Genomic DNA, 23,871 nt, shown 5'->3' with positions numbered 1-23,871 from the left:
TTGAAATTTGCTTGCAAAATAAGGCCCATGCCTGAATCCATTGATTTGGTAGATCGTGTGTGCAAACCGGACTGACAAGGGAAGAGATAAATTGATGCAAAAATGGGCTCACAAGTGAATTTTGGGTTTTGGAAGTTGCATTACATGTGTGGGGAAAACAAGAGCATTAACTTGCAATTGCAGGGAACAAACATGCAACTTCATATGTGTAATGGGTAACTACAAGTTTGCACTTGTAATTGGACCTTTAGAACTCATTTTCAAGTGTTTTTTGAGTGTTTTTTGGACCAATTTCGGGTTCTGGATGGCTGACCGTAGGTAGACTTTTAAATGGGGAAAATGAATGAAGGTGTGAAATGAGTGGATGAAATGGTATGTACGGATGATGAAAATGAATATGAAAAGATTTTGGAAAGATCATCTTCAAGAAAATGGGAAGAACTTTCAACATGTAATCCGGTTCTAAAAACCCGATTTTGAAAGAATGGGTATTTTTCATCTTTGCAACTTGGAATTTCAACAAAAGATGGCTAAATCTTTTATCCGTAAGGGAAGAACAATGATTTTCATCCAACTTGTAATCGGGATTTAAAATCCCGAATACAAGTAAAGAAGGAAAATGGGTTGAACAATTCAATTCTAAAATTGCTTTACAAAGGGGAAAATCTCTCTCACAAAACCGATTTTTTGGGGAAGAACCAACATATTTGAAAACAAGAAAAATGAAACAAGAAGAAAAGAAATCTTATCTTGCTCCAATCTGAAAATGCCTCTTCAACAAGATGATTAATCTTTGAAAGAAGGTAGGAGAACTCTTAAAAAGAAATTAACCGCATTCCAAAACCCTAGCCACATTTTTGAAAAAATGCCCAAAACTGAAAAAACGTGGCAGCAAATGCATGAAAAATGAATCAAACAAAGCTCCAATCTCCACGCCTAGATGAAAGAAGCCAAAACGACTTAGGAGAGGTATGATTTGTGGCATTTGAAGAAGTAAAACATGGCATTTTCAAAAACGTTTTTTGCTGTTAAAACGCCTTCAATTCAGCAAACAAATCCACCAAATGGCATGAGAAGAGTTTCAAAATGCATAAAAATAGGGAGGAATCCAAAACGCCTTCTTTCTCCCAAAAAATCTCCACAAAAATTTGCCTAAAATCCTCAAAAAAAACGTTTTTCCTTGCAATTCGGGTTTTTTGGAACCAATAACAAGTTCGAAAAGCATTGAAACAATGAAAATCGGGTTTTTTAGAAGATATAACAAGTTTAAAATTTCACTCTTTCAACATGTTGGGCAAAATCGGGTTTTTGGAGACAAAGTGCAAATTTTAAATTGTCACTTTTTCACTTGCAAGGCAAAATCGGTATTTTTGGAGAGAGATGCAAGTTTTACTTACTTGTAAAGGGGAAATAAAACCCCTACAACAAGTTATAACTTACTTGCACATATGTAATAGGGGTTTAAAATCCCTATACATGTAAAAACCATTAAAGTAGGGGTTTTTGGAGAGAACTACAAGTTTACTTGTAATTTAGCCAAAAAATCCCTATTTTAACTAAACAAGCCAAAAAACAGTAAAAATAATAAAAACAACAAAGGGAAATTTAAAACAAATTACAAGTATTCATCTTTTAATAAAAGTGCACATGTAATAAGCTAAAAATTACCCTACAAAGACCAAAACAATGGACATTATTAAAACTTGCAGTTTGAAGAAAAATCTCCACCTGCAGTCAGGATTTTAAAACCCGAAATTGAAGGAAAGACACAACAAACGAACCCAGAATTTGACAAAATTCGAAACGTAGTTCGAGGATGGATTGAGGATTAAGCCAGTCCAAGGATTAGTTGAAATTCTGCCTCGAGAAGCATGCCATAGAGTAAAATCTTCAACCTGCAGTGACTGTTCTGAAACCCGAAATTGCACAGAAAGCTAGGAAAAGGAAGACCAAAACTCAGCAAAACTTGGAAAATGATGGCAAAGACACCCCCCAATGATTTGACACTATCAAATGTGAGTTTTGTACCTCGTAAAACGTGCCTTGGAGACAAAAATGACACTTTTTAGGCAAAAATTTGTAGGGGTTGTCACATTTTTGAGAATCCAAAAATGAGGACAACAGATGCAACTCTATTTGCACTCACTATCAACCAATTTGGATAGAGCAATTCTATGATTGTTTTAAATTCTAAGTTGGTTAGCTTGCCGCAAACACTTTTCAATTAGCTTTCTTGTCCTCGTTCTTACTTTGTATGCTCTCACCTTGCCCATTCTAGGAACTAGGTGATCAAGAGGAGTAATATTGAGTTGATTGCATAAAATTTATTGGTATTTGAGTTAACACTTGTAGGGGTTTATATACTCATTTAAATATAGAAGAATGAAAAGCAAAATGAACTAGTTTATTTATAGAAGAGAAGAACCATTTTTTTAAAACCTCCAATCTAAGAATCTTATTCCTTGATCCCCTTGGCAACGAATTGGCTCTTTCACATGCATATGGATAGCAATCCAACCACTTTGGAACCTTCAATAATAGCTCTATATGTGCAATGACATACAAGAAAATTTAAGCAAGTGTATTTGATTTGTGTGTTTTGTTTTCAAAATAAGGTAAATTCATTTGTTTTTTTATTTCAAGCTATTTTTTAGTCAAATTAATGGTTTAGGGTTCCTTTTTTGAGTTGATCAGTCAATTTTAAAGGCCAAAAATGAAAGACATAATTTTGGCTACCCACTTTCACCTTGGTTTTCGTAGGTCCTCCCAAGCGTACTCAAGTTTGTGCATATATGCTTTGCAACATACCTGAGTGAATGTAGGGGGGCCTTGTAGGAACCTAGACCAAGACTCAAAGTGTACATTGGACCTGAATTCAAGCCGTTTTATGAATGAATCGATAACCTAGAAAATAAAGACATGCAAAAGGAGACCTCTAGCGAATTGCTTTGGTCTTTAGTTGTTTCATGTTCCTCTTCTACTACACCAGCATGCACATCATTATTCCCTTCTAAAACTACACTTGTCCACTTCCTTTTGCATAAACAGCACATTTGCTAATGCATGAGCCACAATTAGGACAAACTAGGTCATGTGATTGTTGTTCCTCTATAATTTTAATAAAATTTTCTACTTTTCCTCTTAATTTACTTTTCGCAAGTATCCTAGTCTGACTTTGTTCGCTTTTGTTGGTGTTGGAAATAAGCCACACCCGGACCGACGATGGACTGGTCCAAGAGGGGCCAGTAGCTCAGTGGTAGAGCACTCCAGCAGCGTATGGAAGGTCCTCGGTTCGAGTCCTAGCTGGCCCATGTCTCAACATGGTATCAGAGCCAAGTCCAAGCTAGGAGCCCCAAGCACATGAGAGGTGTGGCTTAAGGGGGGGTGTTGGTGTTGGAAATAAGCCACACTCAGACCGACGATGGACTGGTCCAAGAGGGGCCAGTAGCTCAGTGGTAGAGCACTCCAGCAGCGTATGGAAGGTCCTAGGTTCGAGTCCTAGCTGGTCCATGTCTCAACAACTTCCTTTTGTAGTGTACATAGGTGTGCTTAAGGGGACCTATAGAAACCTAGACCAAGACTTAGATTGGGTATTTATTAGAACCAAATTCAATCCATTTTCTAAGCAAAATGGCAAACTAGAAAAGAACAAAATAAATAGACATGTAAAAGGAGATCTTTGTTCCATTGCTCTAGTCTTTAGTTGTTTCATGTTCCTCTCTAAATACACCAGCTTGCACCTCATTATTGCCTTCTAAATCTAGACTAGTGCACTTTCTTTTGCATAATTGAACATTTAATAATGCAAGAGTTGCAATTAGGTAAAACTAAGACGTGATAATTGTTCCTTTAGAATTTTAACAAAATCTTCTACTTTTCCTCTTAATGCACTTTTCTCAAGTATCCTAGTCTGATTTTCTCTCAATGATTCTCATTTCGTTCCCTTATAAATACATCTTGTGAATTTTGTGAGACAATTTTAGACGCCTACATTTTCCGTTTTCTCCTTCATTTCATTAGTTGCAAGCTCTCATTCTCAAAGTACCAATACTTTCAATCTCAAAAGTACATTTTTTGTTTTCTATGTTTTCCTATTTCATTAAACTTTCCTATAACAAAAGATTGAGTTAGATAAGCACTAGTAGAAGCTTTTGAATCCATATGATTGCTTTGCCAAAAGACTTGTGCGATTGTAATGTCCCCTATTGGGGTATACCTGATTTTTGCCCAAAAGTAACAATTCCAACATTACAATTTGTTTACAAACAGCATTCTATAACTAAATTATATAATATGTATTGAACTTAAAGTAAATAAATGATCAACATTAATGAAATGATGATTAGTCTCACCTATTTGGATCCGTTTTATAGTTTTACTTCCAACAATCAACCCTACTAGGGAGTGGAAGGGAACGCATGATAGGGTGCCCAGAAACTGTTCACCACAACTAAGACAAAGGGTGTGATACATCCAACCAAGACAATTCGACCCCTTGGCCCACAAGTGGTAGGACCTCCAGTCCTTCCAACTTGGGGTGGTGTACTTACATTGTGGGAACCACTGCTGCCTCTCCCTAACATGTTTCCTTACCAACCTCATGTATGATTGCTTGTAGGAAGATAAATTGATTAGCTTATTAACTCTAAGAATTTAGATGGATTTGATAATTCAAATTGATAAACAAATCCAATATTCATAAGAGATATGATAGACAATAGATATGACTACACTTTCATACCAAATACTTGCTTAGATCAAAGGCTGTTTTCCTTGTATGCAGATTATGTATATAAATGAAATCTGATCTGATTCAATTGAATGAATTCCTTTAATTGTATGATTTGAGGTATTGGTGAGTGATGATTAAGAGATTGTTGATTAGATGATTGATAAGTGATGATGTAATGAATGAATGAATGATTTTATTGACGTCCACGAGACTGAACAGCCTATGGGACCAAGAAATGAATGTTGGTTTAATATATTAATGAATGATGATTGAATGAATACTGATTTGATAGAGTGGTTTGCTGATTGATTGTTTGCTTGATTTGATAATTGATGATTTCTTTTGTATATTCATGAGTGATGATTGATAAGTGATCCTTGAACGATTGGAATGATCTCTTTTATACTTCATTGGTGAATGGGTCACCACCCTCCATTGCTGCCTTCTGGTGATATTAAATTATTTTTCAAATGGAACTCCCTTGGATGTCCTCCTCAAATGAAACATTCTCCCCTTTATATCTTCCAATATGAGGAAGAGTCACACCTCTTCATCATGTCTGCCCTATGCAATGGTCACAACCTTCCACAATTACCACCCTTCGAAAGAGTCACAACCCTTCATCATTTCTGCCCTTTGAGAGAATCACAACCTTTCATAATTATCACCCTTTGAAAGAGTCACAACCCTCCATCATTTCTGCCCTTTGAGAGAGTCACAACCTTTCATAATTATCACCCTTTGAAAGAGTCACAACCCTACATCATTTCTGCTCTTTGAAAGAATCATTTCCTTATTTCCTTCCCATTCCTTTCTTCTTTCATTAATCCTTCCTTAATTCCTTTGCTCCATGCTTTTCTTCCTTCCTCCATATCCACTTTCTAATGAACTCTTCTCCCTTTTATATCTTATGTTTAAGGGAGTCACAACTCTTCATTTCATGCCTCTTGGCCATTCATTAGACTCAATTAGATTTTAATTATATTATATTTTATTTTTATTATTTTATATTATAGTTTTATTATTATTTATTATTAAATCCTATTTCAAAAAGAGGGCATACATTTCAAATCCTTTTTCATCTCCGACATGGTTTCAATCACCCATCTCAGATGTTATTGTGATGGTGAAAAATGGGATCGGGTAAATTAGGGCCTAATCCCACTTTCATCCAAACATTGGAATATGAAAGAGCCTAAGGAAGTGATTCACTTTGAATAGTGTTGTGCGAATCGCACACCCATCCCCGTCTTGAACAGGGACCCCCAAGTTTGTGCCTTTCTGTCCTTGCGGAAGAGGAAAGGGGATATGAAGGGTCAAGTGCCGCTAAAACCAAATTCGGCCTCTAGGGCCATATTGCGAACTTAAAACTCCCCAATTCTCGCAAAATCGCCTAAATGTGAAGAAAGAGTTAAGGCCTGCAATGACGTTGAAATGCCGATTTTCGCCAAGGGATACAAAGGAGATAAAGAATGCAAAGTGCCAAAGTTGACAAAACTGGCTTAAGGTCCGAAATTTGCTAAAAGTTGACAAAACTGGCTTAAGGTCCGAAATTGCAAAAAGTTGACAAAATCGCCTTAAGGTCCGAAATTTGCTAAAAGTTGACAAAATCGCCTTAAGGTCCGAAATTTGCTAAAAAGTTGACAAAATGGGCCAAAGGTCCGAAAAATGCTTTAAGTTGCCAAAAAACCTCCCAGGTCCGAATTTCACTTGTTGTCTAATTTCGGACCCTGGGGCCGAAATTTTTAAAATGCCTTGAGTTTGCAAAAAAAAAAATGAAAGGTCCGAATTTATCTTTAAAATTGGCAAAAGTGCCCAAAGGGCCGAATTTGGACCTTTAAGTGAAAAGTTGGCAAAAGTGCCCAAAGGGCCAAATTTGGACCTTTAAGCCAAAATCTGAAAAGTGAAAGTTGGCAAAAGTGCCCAAAGGGCCGAATTTGGACCTTTAAGTGAAAATCTGAAAAGTGAAAAGTTGGCAAAAGTGCCCAAAGGGCCAAATTTGGACCTTTAAGCCAAAATCTAAAAAGTGAAAAGTTGGCAAAAGTGCCCAAAGGGCCGAATTTGGACCTTTAAGCCAAAATCTAAAAAGTGAAAGTTGGCAAAAGTGCCCAAAGGGCCGAATTTGGACCTTTAAGTGAAAATCTGAAAAGTGAAAAGTTGGCACAAATGCCCCAAATGGCCAAATTCAGACCTTTTAGCCAAAATGTTAAAAAGTGAAAGTTGGCAAAACATTCCAAAATCCCAAAGTTTGCAAAAGTGCCCAAAATCTCGAAATTCACCATTAAGGGGTGAAAATGTCAAAGTTTTTAAAACTTTTCGAACACCCCTCTTGCTCGAAATTGCCAAGAACAACTAAATTCGCGGAAGGAGTAAAAGCGTTAAAACTTGGGAAATTTTCAAATGACCCTCCAGGCGTTAAATTTTAATATTTGTTAAATTAAATTAATTAATTTTTCAAATTGATTTGTTGAAATGAAATTGACCGTTCGCAGGTCGCAGGACATCATTAGAGAACCAGGAAAAAGACCTGAAACGCAAATCGAAGAAGGATCGCAATCAAGGCTAGGCGCTGAAGACTGTAAAAGAAAAAAGATGTGGGAATGCGCTGCTGGAGCGCGAGAGAAACCAAACGTTGGGAACCATGCCGCTGAACAAAGATGAAGTCCACCATCGGGACCAGAGACCAAAGAACACTCTGAATGCTGCAAGTTTATGCCTTCTCGAGAAAAAGCACACAGCTAGATTTAATTCCAGGAATTCAATTTCTAAAAAGCTGAAATTGTTTTATTGTAAAACTGCTTGTAGGTCCCACTCAGATATTTTGAAAGAAAGGGGAAACAAGTCAGTTGTGGACAGTTATGTCCAACTACCGAATAGACTCAAATTGAAGCCAAATAGTGGCAGGTAGTTGAAATTGTGGTTGAATGGATGAGTGAGAATTTAATGGGCATGGGTTAGGGCTGCTAGTTTCTGGAAGGCAGATCAGGACCCTTGGATGAAGTTAATCCTAGCCTTTGGTTCGTATTGTAAAATCTATAAAAGGCGGAGGCCTTTCTTTTGTAAAGGGTTAGACAGTTGGAGATTTTTGTTGAATAGTTAGACTCTGGTGAGAGAGTTAGATTTTAGAGTTAGAATAGGTTAGATTTTAAGCAGTAGCATAGAGATGCTCCAGAAATTGTTGTAATAGGCAGCTGAAATCAATATATAAACATTGATTTGGTGTTTATTGTCTTGTTTTCATCCTGTTTGCATGGTTTCTCTCAGCATTTTAGATAGATCTTTCTGTTTTGGGTGTGCAGGTATTTGATAGATTCAGGCTCATACCATTGAGGATATACTAATTGTGTATCCTTTTGTATGGTTAACCTGAGCCTTTAATTGTGCTTAGTTCAATTGCAGGTGTCCGTCTGAGCTGCGCCAGAATTGGGTGCTTAGCTATGCGTCTCCAGTCTGAAAATCTTCCAAGTCCCCTAGAAGATTGCACCGTTCCTGCAAGGTTGTGAGCTATTCTGGCCAAGCAGGAATTGGTTATGTTGAACCTGTCTACCCGCATACCCGTGTTGTTAGTTTTAAATCTCCTAACCCTTTCCTTTTGCTCTTTATTTTGTAATTCGAGAATCGCAGCAGACCAGCTTGTTGCAAATTGTAAGTCCCCTTGTGCTCCCAACAAATCACATGGACCACTGAGTAATCCCGCAATCAAGACCTAACAATCAAAACCTTGAGGTCGTCCCCTTTGATCAAACAAAAAACAGCATTGGGGATTTCCTTATCTCAAGAGAGGATAGGATACTCAACGAGTTTATTCTATTATGCGTTGGCCGGATGAAGTTGCAAGTTCAATGATTTTAGACGCGTCAACAAATAGCTCTTGTGAATGAGAGTCAAGGAATAATTTTAGGGTTTCTATTCCTTCACTGATATGAAAGGGAATGTGTCAAATGTAGGAGGATGCCAAACTAAGCTAGTAGGATGAATGAAAACAATTAGAACAACAGTAATAACAGTCTGATATAGAAGCAAAACTAAAACAAAAGGTACAGATCTAGAAATGGGAATCTGGAGTGCACTTGATACTGAAAATGAGCCTGATCTGACAAGGTCAAGGCCTTGGGTGCTCTGGTCCTAGTGACTGAACTCATCTGCAAACTGGAAATTTGCAAACTGAGATTGTTTCAGATCTATATACCAAATTTGAAGTTGACGGGGGAGGACCAGGGCATGGGTAGGACCAAGGCGCTAAGCGCTCTGGTCCTTGAGATCCAAGTCTTGATTCTGGTATTGGGTTTGTGATAGTTTGTTGAGACCTTCCAAAAATTGCAAGCTGGAAAAAGGTGTGTTTGTGGCTATATAGGGTTTTGTCTTAGTCAAACCCCTTGTTTTGGTGATTTCCACCTCCACAAATAGCCAATATAGTATTGAAAAGTGTGTGTGCCCTAGAATCTCATGTGTTTGTAAGATTCCTATGAGCTAAGATGCAAACTAGAGTTCTACCCTGTGTTTTGAATAAAAACCCTAAAATGAATGTAATGTAAATGCTTCAAATCACAAATGCAATGTAGATCTAAAGCAATAATGTGAATCTGAAAATGTGATAATGTGTAGATCTGAAAGTCAAATAGAGATATGAAAATAACATGAAACCATAACAAATCCTAAGGAAGAGGTACAAGACAATCAATAGTCAGTGATCTCCTTATTATTCTTCAATATCTCCTAAAGCTCCCATGAAGGATAAAAGTATTGATGAAGACTTGATTGATGATGAATTTGCTAATTGTAGACTTCACATAAAACCTGTACTTTCACCTCACAAGGATCTCCTTCAATTGCTAGATTTTGATCCTCAAATGAGGGAAAGAAAAGGCTATATATATGAAACCCTAACTTTAATTTTGATAATAGACCGACTTAGAATTAATAGAAATTGACACAAAGTGGGAATTGAACATTATAATACCGCCAAATTAAGCTCCCGAAATTCGATAAAAAAATTATGGGACCAAAATGGTAGCATTCTAGTCTGGCCGACTTTTTTTTTATTTTCTAGGGATGCGAGATATCTTGCTTATAAAGTCAAATCCAACACAATAGGTAAATGCAAGGTGTTTAGATATGTGAAAATGTGCCTTGAAGATGGGAATTAAGACTTTATTAGGATTAATTTAAAATAGAATAAAAAGGGGTGCAGGGTTAAGGGCCCAATTTTATGATATGTGAATTGTTGAGAAAGAAGTTTAGATTTAATTAAATTAATAATTAAATGCCTAAAGGAGCCTTATAAATGCAAAATGCAATGGGACACACTAAGGCGGGTGCTAACCTAAGCATGGAATTGGACAACCCTAATTAAGGGTGTACAATTTATGATGCTACAGTTACAAATTCAGTTTCTTTACTTTCATAATCAATAATTTCTCTTCCTCCATCCAAATTTGAATTGATTTGAGAGCCTACAATTATGATTTCTCGATTTTATAAATTGTACACATTGCTAGACAAACACAACTATTTCAATCATCTTTGATTTTGAAAAATCTATGAGGGTTATCTCCTTAGCACAATCTATATCCAGAGCCACAATCAAGTATATGACTTGTTGTCCTCAATTTTTGATTTCAAAAATTGGACTATCATATAGAAATTTTTGTTAAAAAATGAAAAAAATTACTCTGTGGCACGCTTCCCGAGGCAGAAATTCGCCCCATCCTTGGACTGGATCGATCGTTGATCCATCCCCAAGCTACGTTTCGAATTTCGTCACATTTCGAGGCCGTTTGCTATGTTTTTGCTTCAATGTAGGGGAATTTTTTGATGATTACCAGTAACTGGCAATTTGTTTTTCAAAACCCCCTTGAAGCTTTTAGGCTTGAATTTTTCTCCAATTGCAAGTTTTTATAAAAACTTGTAATGGGAGTTTTAAAACCCCCATTACCAGTAGTTTGACTTTAAGCTAAAATAAAACTTGTAAATGGGATTTTAAAACCCCTTTTACATGTCTTTGTAACTTAAAGTTATTTTTATAATGTTAAAATAAAACTTGTAAATGGGATTTTAAAACTCCTTTACATGTTTTGAAAGATCCCTGATGGATCTCTTTTACCAATCTGCTGTAATTTTTATTTATTTAAATTGATTTTTCCTGCTTATTAATATTTTCTTTCAGAAATAGACAGAAGTTGCAGAAGGGTTGAATTCTTTTTGTATTTTGATGATTTTTCAACAAGTAAATAATGAAGTACAAGTACATGAACAAAGTACTGAAAATGAAGTTCATATACAGCCAAAACAAATTCGATTCAAGGCAGATTTCTGAATATAAAATCAAATATTTGACCAGATGAAGATTTCCAATAATTTCAGGAAGATTACAATCAGGAATAATTCCAACCTGGATGCTGAAAGAGTAACATAACTAGGAATGAAGTTGTGGCAAGATTCCAGCCCTCCAAGTGCTGCACGTGGGAAGGAAAGTGGCTGCCAGGTACAGCCGTACGGCTGCCAAGTACACCCAATTGGTTAGAAACCCCAAACCCCACGCTGAACTCTGTCAGAATTGCTGAACCTCCAGAAAGAATGCCGTACAATCTCCAAGTTGCTAATAGCTGCAAACAAATCCAAACCACTGTATTGGGGGCTACGTCCCAAACAGGCAAGGCATTGGGGTTGGCGTCCCAGATGCTGAAAAGCTCTTCCAGAGCCAAATCTCAAATCCAAGATGTAAAATGTGTAAAAGATAATCATAGAATGAAGCTCCTATCCCCTTATAACCCCTCTCAATTGCAAATCGAACCCTAATTGTCTCCAAGTGGCGTGGTCTAGTGGAAATGTTATAATTTCTTATTTTAAAGTGGTCATGTTACTAGAAAATGACCTTTTTCCCCATAGACAGAAATCCGCTCACTGAATTGCCCTGAGACCAAAGAGAAAGATTTAAAGAATTTCAAGATCTTTCCAACGAGCTATCACACAATAGGATGCGCATCCAGATGAGACCAAAAATCCCCTTATTACTCCAAAATGGCTAACAACTTAGCCTTATTTAATTATTAAACACTAACTTAGGAAATATTAAAAATATAACCCAAATAGCCACAAAATGCCCAACTGACATTACAAACCCTAAAATCATCCTGTCACCTGTCTGTGACTGAAGTCGGAAATCAAGGATTCACTGGTAGTCTCATCCCTAAAATCTAGGGATTTTCCTAAAATTTAGGAAACAAGCCCAATCTCTTTGAAACTGAAACCATCTAAAAGGTCATGAATAACCTCACGACTGGCAACTGTCACGACCTCCTAAAATTTAGGGATACCCCCTAAAATCTAGGAACTGCTCCAAACTGGCTCCAAACTGCCTGTAAAGCCAAAATCCAATCACTATATGCACTGAATGAGTCCCAATCAACCTCTGCTAGCCTACGAGACTCCAATGATAGGCCAACTCCTCCGTCTCCGATGTCCACTCTAGAAAGGGGACATGACATGTTTTAAGTGAAATAACTTGTAAAGGGAATTCTATTTCCCTATTACAAGTAATTTTACTTGTAATTTCTTTTCTAAAACCTGAAATTTGCCTTAGAGGCAAAAATATGAACATTTTGTAAAACTTGTTGTTTTGTTTCCAAAACCCGAAATTCTTCCATGCCATTGCAAGCTGATTTGGGTTCGAATTTTTTGGAGGAAATTTAGGGATTCCTTCCAAGTGTGGATTTCCAGCAACTTTGAAGGATTCAAACTCATTTTCCACGCATTTATCAAACCATTTTTCGCCATTTGTCTTCTTCAAAGCATTTTTTTCTGAATCATACATTTATGCATTTTGCTATGGTTTAGGGGTTTGAATCCATCTATTCCTAAGGCGTTTTTTGCTCAACCATAAATGCGTTGGATTCTAAGCATTTATCAAACCGTTTGGTGTGCATTTATGGTTTCGGATTTGCAAAAAGGCCCTAAAAACCAGTCACGTTTTTTTTTGCTAAAGATACAACACTCTTCTCATTTGAGGTATGCTTTCAATCCTAAGTCGTTTTTGCTTTGTCTTGTATTTAATGATGAATGAGATCAGTTTTGAACCATTTCCTTGGCATTTTTACATGGCGTTTTTATAGCAAATCGGTTTTTCTATTGTTACAATGCATGGCTAAGTTTTTTCCATTGTTTAAATTCTATTTAAAGGGCTTCATCTTCCATGTTGAGTTGATTCTCCAAGTTTGGATTTCTTCTCAACCTTACAAGGTAATTTTTATTTTTGTATTTCTTTCTTATTTCTTTCCTTGCATTTTCTTGTTTAGTTTTAGTTTTGTTCATGTTCATAACGGGTTTATGAGAGGAAATTCTCCATTTTACAAAGAAATTTGTAAAGTAAAGTTGTTCTTCCCCTTTGTAATTCTCCTTCTTTACTTGCATTCGGGTTTTAGAAACCCGATTGCAAGTAAGAGGGAAATTAGTGTTCTTCCCTTTTTGGACAAAGACTTAACCTTCTTTGGTCCAAAAAATCAAGTTTCAAAATAAAAGAGATGTGTTCTTCGCAATTTTTATTTTTGTATTTCTTTCTTATTTCTTTCCTTGCATTTTCTTGTTTAGTTTTAGTTTTGTTCATGTTCATAACAGGTTTATGAGAGGAAATTCCCCATTTTACAAAGAAATTTGTAAAGTAAAGTTGTTCTTCCCCTTTGTAATTCTCCTTCTTTACTTGCATTCGGGTTTTAGAAACCCGATTGCAAGTAAGAGGAAAATTAGTGTTCTTCCCTTTTTGGACAAAGACTTAACCTTCTTTGGTCCAAAAAATCAAGTTTCAAAATAAAAGAGATGTGTTCTTCCCAATTTGCAAAGAAATTTGCAAGTGTGAAAAGTTCTACCTCTTGATGTGTTCTTCCCTTTTTGGACAAAGACTTAACCTTCTTTAGTCCAAAAATCAAGTTTCAATGACAAAAAAATCAAGTTCTTCCCAATTTCAGGTTTTGAAATCCGGATTGTAAGTTGAAAGTTCTTCCCATTTTGGCATGACAAAGTTCCAAGTGATCTTCTCGAAATTCATTTTTACTTATCCGTTTCCAATTCCTTCATCCGTACTTATCATCTTCGTCATTTCCTACATGCCTAAATACCATTTTTCATCCATTCCTTCGATTTTCAGTTTGTAAATAAGTTTGCATTTGGATTTAGAAAACCAATTGCAAATGTGTTCTTCCCAACTTCCAAACTGAAAATTCATTCTCCTTTCATTTGCTCATGCTTCGTGTCTTGCGAGTATAGTTGCGTTCGGAATTTGGAAACCCGATTGCATGTTTGTACTTCCCTCGTGTACTTGCAAAACATGTTTCAAAAAAAAAAAAAAGTCAAAAGCTTATTTTTCCACCTCTTATATTTCCTCTCACAAAGCCAAAGTACGAAAGTTGAACTTTCCCATTTGGAGGAGTGAAAATGTCTAAAGGTACTGACTTTGATGTTGCCTTGATACTCTTGGATTTACATTGCAATATTCCCAGTTGTTTCCAGATGACAGATTTACCATCATCTCCCACTCCAAAAAAGATGAAATACAGGTATGATAAATACCAAAATGAAGTTCCGCAGTCACAGATTTCCTCCTCCCTTGATCGTATCAAGGATACTGAGATAGGGCATGTTGACATGTCCGAATTTATACAAAGGATTGAAGATCCGAAGGAGGGGGACATGCAACGGTTGTTGGACAGCCATATCCATCATGCCGCATCCTTTCCAGTTGCTGCCCTAGAGCCAGAATTTGTTCTACCACGTGCCCATCATTTTGATAAAGAGACACGAGTTATTAAAAATGATGATGGAGAAGTGATTATTCGCTGGATGCAGAAGCTATAGAGAGGGTTTTCAAAATACCTTCTGAAACCATCTATATAGAGATCTCCAAGCAAAGTGCAGCTGAATACTTTGCCAAAAGGGAGAAAGACTGTAAGCGTCATATCAACAAATGGATTCATGAACCTCGCACTGCGCTTACCAGTGGGGCTAAGTTATATCGATCTGATTTCAGGAATGAGATCGGTGACACTATTACCCTTCTGAGCCGTATGATGGGATTGGAACATTCCAATGTTTTTGAACCTTGGATGTACCAATTTATTATGTTAATAAGGCAGTCTCAGCACATCTGTTGGGGTGAGATCATTAGTGATGCTTTGTGTGAACAACTTGCAGTCGTCCCTACTACTTTCACCTTCTAAATGAATTCATATCTCATGTACATTGCTGCATCACTTAGACAGTTCCCAGGTCTTTCCACCAAGGGTGACCGCATGCTTGTACCAGTTTGGGAATACTATGATCAGTTGCCCCTAAGATCAAGTAGGTCTCATTTCAGAAGGGTTCAGGACGCTTTCTTTGGTCATTACCTCTGCCAATTTGACAAGAACCTGAAGAACAAAAGAGTCTCAGATGAAGCATGGGAAAGGGTGAAAGAATATGGTTGTTTGTTTCTCCATTTTCCAACTTTTACCTACATGAGAGTTGGATGCTATGGCGGGCAGCCTTATATGCTCCCACAATACCCAACCGATAAGATTATTCTCATGGAATTCGGAAGACAGATCATGGCTGTGCATACACATCAATCAGTCAAGCACAAGGTTGGCATGGGTATTTCTTCCAACAACCCATTGAAGATTGGTCAATATTCTCTAATGACTTCAATCAAGGCCAGGGCTATGGAGACTGAGTTGCAGGAAATTAGACTCAAAAGATTCAAACCTAGAGCTGATTTTGATTACCAAGGCATAAAAGAAAAGATCAAGAAAACCTTCATCCATGTGCATCAGGTAAAAGATATCTGGGTTGATCTCCACACGGAAAAGGAGATTCACAAGATGGATTACTGTTGACTCACTACAGAACAGATTGTGGATCTAAACCTTGTAAACATGCAACAAGGGATGATTGATGATGGTAACATTCTTGATCTTGAGTTTGTCAATCAGAATGTTGATGAGGCTCCACTTCCTTCTATCCATTGGTCCTATAAGGAAGGCACTTCTATCTTGGATAGATTTCAGCCATTTCTTGCCAATACCAATATCTGGCTTAAGAACAATGGTGTCAAGCTCATTAAGATTAAGGTTGGGAAAGAAGATGATTCAACAGGTCCTCTTGGGCGGAAGTCAGAAATTCAACTGGACAATAAAGAAGGTGCATCCTCTTCTAGTACGAGATCAAATTGCGAGTCAGCCGTGCAATGGTGCTTCCTCCTTAGGAAATAACAGTTCAAGGCAAGGAGAAGCCACAGTTGGAAATTCATGTGATTGATCCTGAAGCTTCAGAGGAAGAAACTCAATCTGATAAAGCTCCTCAGTCGCTTTCTACAGAGTCCCCACATGATTCTCTTTCTTCACTTCCTATTGAGGTACCCATGTTTCCTCCTGTGATAGATGTGAACTCTCAATCTGCCCCTTCAGTTTCAGAATCTCCGCAGAACATTCTTCCACTTTCAGCAGCAGAACCATCTCAAGATCGTTCTCCAGAAAATTTGTTGAATATCTTTTCAAATGATCCTTCATATGTACCTTTGTCTGATATTGATACTTCTATGACCTGTTTTGATGAGTTCATGACATCTTCATCACATCCTGTCGTCACTCAGTAGACTATGGTGGCTATTCAGACGGACACTTCTCCCAAGATCACCACAATTGTTCAAACAGAAACTGCTTCTCCCTCTATCCCAGAATCAGAGTTAATGGCTTTACCTCCATGGCTCAGTTCCTTCACTACAAAGAGGAAGAAGCAGGTGATCTCACCTGATGCCTTTGATTATCAACAATTGAAACAATCAAAACCTAAAGTTGTTAAGAGGGCAAAGACAGTTTTGAGGGTGATCGTTGATGAAAATCGGATGAGAGTGGCAGAAATCATTGAACCAATATCAAATAAACCAGTTGAAGAAATGCAAGCAACTGATTATCGGATCACCAAAGTGCAACTGGGTAAGCAGACTCATGAGGTTGTCAAACATGATGCTCAACAAACAGTGGCTACATTGGTACAACGATATGATGAGGTTTTGACCAAGAAAGATCAATTGGAAGTAGAGAATCAAAGACTCATGGCAGCCATCCAAAGTATTACTCAACCTTTAAATGGAGAAGGCCAAGCACCTGTTTCTTCCAGGGCCAGTGAACCAATCCAAGGTATTGAGAGAACTACCCAAAAGGTTCAAGCCTTAGACACCTGGGTTGATCAACTGCATGACTTATGTTCACAAGTCATAAGACAGGTATTTAAAACAATGGTTAAATTGGAGATCATTGAAGATAAGTTGAATCAAATCTTGGGTGCTTTCAAACTAAATTTGGAGAAGATTGAGGGAAATTTAGTTTCTTGGCGAAAGATGCCTCAACATCAGTTGGGCATTCTTCAGGTGCATGACGTAATTCCTTCCAGAGTCATGTACATTGAATATGAGGAACTTCTAGAGAACAAATCTCTTGTTCTCAAGTCACTCATTGAAGAAACTGATGAGACCTTAAAGTTGCGTGAAGCAGTCTTTCAAGATGTTACCTCCTGTTGTAAAAAGGCATCCTACGACATTCTAAATCAGAATGATGAGTTGCTGCCCGAGGAAGAAGTTCTTGCAGATCTGCAACTCAAGATTCATGATGAATGGAGAAGTGAGCAATTCTCAGTCGCTTCCATTCAAATATTGATTAAGTATCAAACTGAGTTGCAGGAAATCCGGTCAACATTGGAAAAGGGCAACTCCACGCTATGCCAATGCCATGATGTCGTCGTAAAGACTAGGGTGGTGGCTATGAACACTCATGAACCAGATCCTGATGAATTGTAGAAAGTTATTCGGAAGTTCGAATTGTTCGTGTCTTCAAGAGGTGCAACTTAAGTGTTTTTAACACTTGGTTGTAAATTCAAAATTGTAAATTCGAAATTGTAATTTCAAAATTGTAAATTCGAAATTGTAATTTCAAAATTGTAGTTTCCCTTTCGACAAGTTTACTTGTAAAAACATTTTTGTAATTACAAGTTAACTCCTTACTTGCATTTTTGTAATTACATGTAAGGCAACTACAAGTTGTGTCTGATTAGGACTGTAGTCGGAATAAGTCTTAGTTAGTTATTGAATAAGTCTTGGTGGTTGAGAGAATCTCTCAAGTTAGTTAGGATCCTCCCACCTTTTTCTCAAGGCTCCTCTCCTATAAATAAAAGAGAGGGTCCATTGTAATTTTTATCTTTTGGAAAGCAAGCAAAAACTCTGCCAAATTTACAGCAAGAAGTTTTTGAACTTATGTATGTGAATTGAAAGTTTTGAAGAATAATAAAGAAGGATTACTCAAGTTTTGAGTTTTTGAGCTACATGTTTGAGTTTGAATCTTTTTATTTCTTCCATGCAAAGTGTTTCTAAAGGAGTTTAGTCTAATCTGATTTGAAGTCTTTGAGCTGCAAGTAGAGAAGACTAATTAAAATAGGAAAATCTCTAGAAGGAGCAGCAAGTCTTTGAGCTTGTGTCTATTCTTGAGGAAATATTATTGTTTGATAAGAAATAGCAGCAAGTCTTTGAGCTTGCATTAGTTCTTGTTTTTGTGTTGAAAGAATAGATTATTCCAGTCTTTGAGCTGTTATCTTTTATTCGTTGTAAAATTTAGTATAGCAAAGGGTAGATAGGACTTCCAATAGTCAAGTCTTTGAGCTTAATATTGTTGTCCCGTCCCAAAGGAAGTGACGGGAGTCTTTGAGCTTTCAGGAAACTTCATTTCCTTTCTCTCGTTTTCATTTGAAGTTGTTACCATTATTATACATTTTCTTGCTATCACTTTTCTAAGGAGAGAAAAGGATATAGGCTTCCTTGAAGAAAGAAGGAAGACTGCTGTCCCATCCTATTTTTATTTCAGTTTTAGATAGATAGGGGGAGCCTTCTCTTAATTAGGAGAGTTTCATACTCACACAACTGTGGTTGAAGCCACAATTTTGTTTGCTTTCACAAGTGTACAAAATTTTCAACCAACATGACTGTATATAAATTAGATATCTAAGATGCGAGAACAAGACCAGTCATAGAAGCTCTCTCAACAATAATTATACTTCTGATTTTTGTTTTTGATGCCATAGATATTAGAATCCATGATTTTTTGTATATCTAAAACCCTTGAGAATACTTATCTATTTAAAAATGTTGTTCTTTGCACATCAAATCCACCTTTGTACTCATTTGCTATATGTATACTTGTGTATGTGATCAAATTAGCTTGTAAATGATTAGTTTATTATGTCTTTAAAGTTGATTTGGTGAAGAGTGTATAGAAAAAGATTTAAATCCTTTAAAAAGCTCTATAGTAATGCTTTTTTCAATTTCTGAAGTCAGTGTTGGGTTCAAGTCTAGTAACCATGAATTCTCATCCTTTGGCTAGCATTCAAATAAAGTAAAAAACTAAGATTTAGGCGCATCAAATGAGAAGCAGAATTTTACAAGTAGAACTTTAATGTTACCTGGAACACCATGACCAAACAGTGCTGCTAAAGCTATATGTGGATTTGTAGGGTCTTTAGGTTGAAAGTCAAAAAGTAAGCACTGCATAACATACAAATACATAAAGCAATTCTAAGTGAAGTTCTCTGTGAGTAATTTTCATATACAAATAAATTATAATTACATATTGTATTCTATGTAAAATGTCTAATGTTTTCATATTATATCTGCCATTTAGTATATGAATAACACTAGCAACAAAACCTAGATTAGGTTAAAAATATGAAACATTATAGTCGAACTTGTGTAACAAGGACATACAATGCTAGATTTACTTCTATTGATCATATTTCCTATGCTAAATTGTATGTATATATATGTAGATGAATATGATTGATGGAAGCATATCTAGCATGGTATGTCTATCATGTAATTTAGCAAGGTATTTTATATATATAAAATCTAGCACAAGAAGTATGATGATGGAAGTATATCTAGTATGGTATGTCTTTCTTACACAAGTTTGAGTTTAATGTTTCATATTTTTAACCTAAGCTATATATAAAAAATATCAAGTTAAATATTTCAAACTATTTGGAAATGATGTGAACATCACAAACATTTACAAGATTCGAGTTTGTGTTTGTGTTCAGCAATAATAAATTTAGATGAAAATTCAGTCGAGGGAAAAAATTTGAAAAATAATTGGCGATAAAATTCACCTCATATAAATTTGATTTTTCCAAATTCAGTCCCTAGTATATTTTTTTACTTTTTTGCACATTTGGCATAGCGACTGATTACTTCGACGTCCTAACTCCTGAAGAGGTTCTATCTTTTGTGAAGGCTTCATATGTAGTATTCATCATATTTGGGAGTTTAATCTTCCAAGGATGCTTAAGGATTTTCACATCGAGAAAATGCATTTGAATACCCAAAATGGCGCAATCCAAACAACCATCCACAATTGAACTTAGCACAAATTTAGTGGCTCGAGCTAGCTTTACATTGCAACTTATAATCAACAAGATACAAAAAGTATGAACCATGGAAATTCATCCAACACCATTACATTCTCCATTGAAATCAAAACACTTTATCTAACAATTTTGGGAAATTGGAAGAACACCATGTAACAAGATGAAATGAGCAAGAATCCATCATAACTCCAATGAAATCAAGCTTTATTCCTTTGAGTCTTACAACAATGTCTTCTCCTTCTTCTACTCTACTACTCTAAGAGTGAGAGCTTTCTACTTGAACTAATGAGCTATCTTATGAATTACAAATGAGAAGGCATGGCCTTTTATAGAGCTCCTCCACAAATGAACAGCCAAGATTGATTTGAAATCAAGGGTCAAGATTACAAGATGAAACCCTGATTAGGGTTTTATTAACAATAGCTTATGTGGCACAGAAAAGTGGGGCCAAGTCAACTAATGAGAAAATTACATTTGGGGAGACTTGCCCTTCTTTCAATAATAAAATATTATCAGCACCTTCTAGAAGCTCTCTTGGATAAGTCAGGTTCATTGAATCTAGTCATGTCGACTTGAATACACGTGATTGCTTGGTGAAGGCGAGTAGGCGCCACGCCAGCATGTTGGGTGCCATGTAGACTCGGTAACTTATCACTTGCAATGTTTTCAAATTGCATCATTTTGTGATCAGGGTTCTAACTTTGATTATTCTGAAACTATCTCTTCTTGGTCATCTACTTCCTTCCATGTACTTGCTTCGGAATTCACCTTCTTGAAATGGATTGGACTCCCTTGTCAACGATTTTGTCATTCTTGAAATCTTTCACACTTGAAGTTTCTGACTTTTGATTTTGGATTTCCAAAGGAAATTCTTCCTTCTACATTTGTACTTGAACTTTGGACTTTGAGGTCTTGAACCTTGAATGCCTTGAACTCGATTGTCTTGAATTAGACTTCTTCACCCTGGTTCTCCATGCTTCTTGATGTCCAAATGTTGTCTTTGGATTGGATAGATGAACGCTTGATGTTTTATCATTTTCTGACTTGTCAAGAATGCCATGTTTTATCAAAATATCTCCTTAGGAACTTCATATTATATGTCCTCGGTCACCTCTCTTCCATGGGCACATTTGAGATAGCCACAGAGATTATATCTTTAGGTGTGAATCCACTTGACAGGGGAAATTGCGCTCCTAAGCGCAATTTACTAGTGAAGGAGGATTTGTTTTTTCCTGAGGGGTTTATCCCTGACACCTATGAAATTGCACTCCTAGGTGCAAATGAGAGATAGAGGAGGATTTTTGAAACTGGGAAAAAATCCTTGGCAGTAAGGAATTTGCGCCCCTAGGTGCAATTTGAGCTTGGAGGAGGATTCTGAGGTGAGAGAGGAATTCTTGATCATGATGAATTCCCTTTCCTTGGCGCATCTGGGAGGTAGTGAAGGATTTGGATTGTTGGCATGCCTTAGCCAAACTTCCTCGCTTTAGTCCTTCACTTCAACTGACCTGGATCTGGATATTCTTTGTTCCTGGATCTGGACAAAATACTCCTTAGGGTCTTATTTGCACTTTGAGAGTCAGTGCAAGGCAGGAAGCAGGAATCTCTTCCAAGGCAAGGAAAAGTCCTTCATGGGGCTTCGTGGTGGCGTTTTTCAATGCTTCTGGCAGAAGTTTTTATTTTTAGCACTTACAATATAGAAAGGAAAGATTAGAGATAATATCCAATGCAGATTACAGCAATAGACAACTCTCAAAATAACTCAAATCAAACCACTACTGCTGAACCAAAAACTGAAGTCAAAACGGGCATGACTAGTCTCAGCTGGCAACACCAAAATGATCGTAACTCACTCAAACGAAGTCGGAAACACACCAAATCAAATGCAAATGAAAGATATTAGTTGGACGATGATACAAGAATACAAAACCTGCAATCGAGTCGCCTCAAAACAGCAGAACACATCCCAATGCACCTCTGGAATGGTACAGCCCAGCTAGATGGTACGATTTGCAACTAAAAATCAAATTCTCCAAACCAGCAGCTATAAAATTGCAATCTATATCGCCTCAATGCCACGATTTGATAGAGAAAATACCCATAATGAAAGATTCACTTGGCCAAGAGGTATGAGCGAAATATGGTTTCAGCAACTCCACGACCAGCAGCAAGAAAACACTCCAAACCCACACGAAAACACTCCACAATCTGCAAAACACTTTCTAACAGCACTGGAAATACAAGAACACAGCTAGGTACTATCTCCCAAGTACGAAACTAAGACTTAGCTAGGAAGCCACACTACGAAGCTTAGATTTCAATCACCAAACCGACACCATAACGGTGTAAAATTCTCAAGATCCCAAAACAAGAGCCCAGCACTCTTATTTATAACTTTTTGGAGCCCCAAATTCAAATTCAAATGGCGCCCACAATCCATTAAAATTCAATTTCATTTCATGTCATAACCTCCACTAGACATGGCGTCCACTTTCCCAAACTCCCTAGGCAAAGTTTGAACTTTTTCCTAGGTGACAACTTGCAACATAAAAATAATATAAACATGAAATGTATTATCATCCTCAACGCCACCTTTTTAACGCCACTAACTTAGGAAAATAACAATATTGATGGCAGATAGATATTTTTCCCCAAGTCGCCCACAATACAATTAATCAATAATAAAAATAATTAAATATTAAACCTTAGGATAAGGAAATAATATTTAATTAAATAACTTATAACTCCAATACTGATTATCATCAGAATCCAGGATGAAGCTGTGCGATGAAGACCACTGAACAGTGTTGGATCAGGACCTTGTCCAAAACTGTCAAAAATAGAAATGCTCAATACTACCACTTACTAAAAATAGTAAGTCATGAAATACGGCTCTGAAAAGCATGATCTTCGCACCCAGAGAAAGAGCTTAGAAAGCTCAGTAGAACTGCATCATCCAAACAGCCAAACCCTAACTTACTAAAAATAGTAAGTTCACACTTCACCGTAGAGTCAATTGCATGTTATGCCACCCTGGAGTTCATGGAAAACCCAGAAGGAAACCATAGACAGAACTGAAGAATTCCCTCCTGATAAACCCTAAAAAGCTCGTGCAAAACTCCACAAAAGTTGGAAACTCTAATTTTTCTTTCCAAATAGCCTACAGGTCTCCGGAATAGGCCAATGGACCACTGAATGCACATCACTAAGAAGGGGACATTACAGTCCGCCCTCCCCAAAATTGCTTGTCCTCAAGCAATCGCAAACCAAGGTCCTGTAAAATCTCCTCATTCTCCCACGTAGCATCCTCCACCGGAAAGTCTTTCCACTTAACCAAATACTCTCTGATGGTCCTCCTCAAAAATTGTTCCCTAACATCAAGGATTGCTTCAGGAACTAGCACCAACTCTCCCTCTTCATCCAAAGAAGGCAAATCAGAAGAGACTATCACATTGTGCCCAAGCGCCTTTTTGAGGCGTGACACGTGGAAGACATTATGTACTCGGCTACTCGCTGGTAGCTCCAACTCATAAGCCACAACTACCACTCTCCTAATGACCTTGAATGCTCCATAGAATCCTAGCTTAAGTTTTTCCGCTCCACTCTTCTTAAGAGTAGACTGTCTGAAGGGTTGGAGTCTCAAGTAGACCATATCAACAACCTTAAATGAACGCTCAATTCGTTGTTGATTAGCGTACAACTTCTACTGA

The 23,871-nt window shown here is 37.0% G+C and overlaps 1 protein-coding gene across 1 annotated transcript in view; it reads right to left on the bottom strand.

Moving 5' to 3' along the window:
- Window positions 1-23,871, bottom strand: part of LOC131864486 (uncharacterized) — an 82,823-nt gene that overhangs the window by 49,400 nt on the left and 9,552 nt on the right. Inside the window, exon 2 of the mRNA XM_059215270.1 lies at window positions 19,205-19,286. Coding sequence (XP_059071253.1) covers window positions 19,205-19,286 — 82 coding nt within the window. The remainder of the gene's footprint in view (window positions 1-19,204; window positions 19,287-23,871) is intronic.

This window comes from Cryptomeria japonica, chromosome 1, assembly GCF_030272615.1.
Source record: "Cryptomeria japonica chromosome 1, Sugi_1.0, whole genome shotgun sequence".
Lineage (NCBI taxonomy): Eukaryota > Viridiplantae > Streptophyta > Pinopsida > Cupressales > Cupressaceae > Cryptomeria > Cryptomeria japonica.
This window is presented reverse-complemented; position numbering and strand designations above follow the sequence as displayed.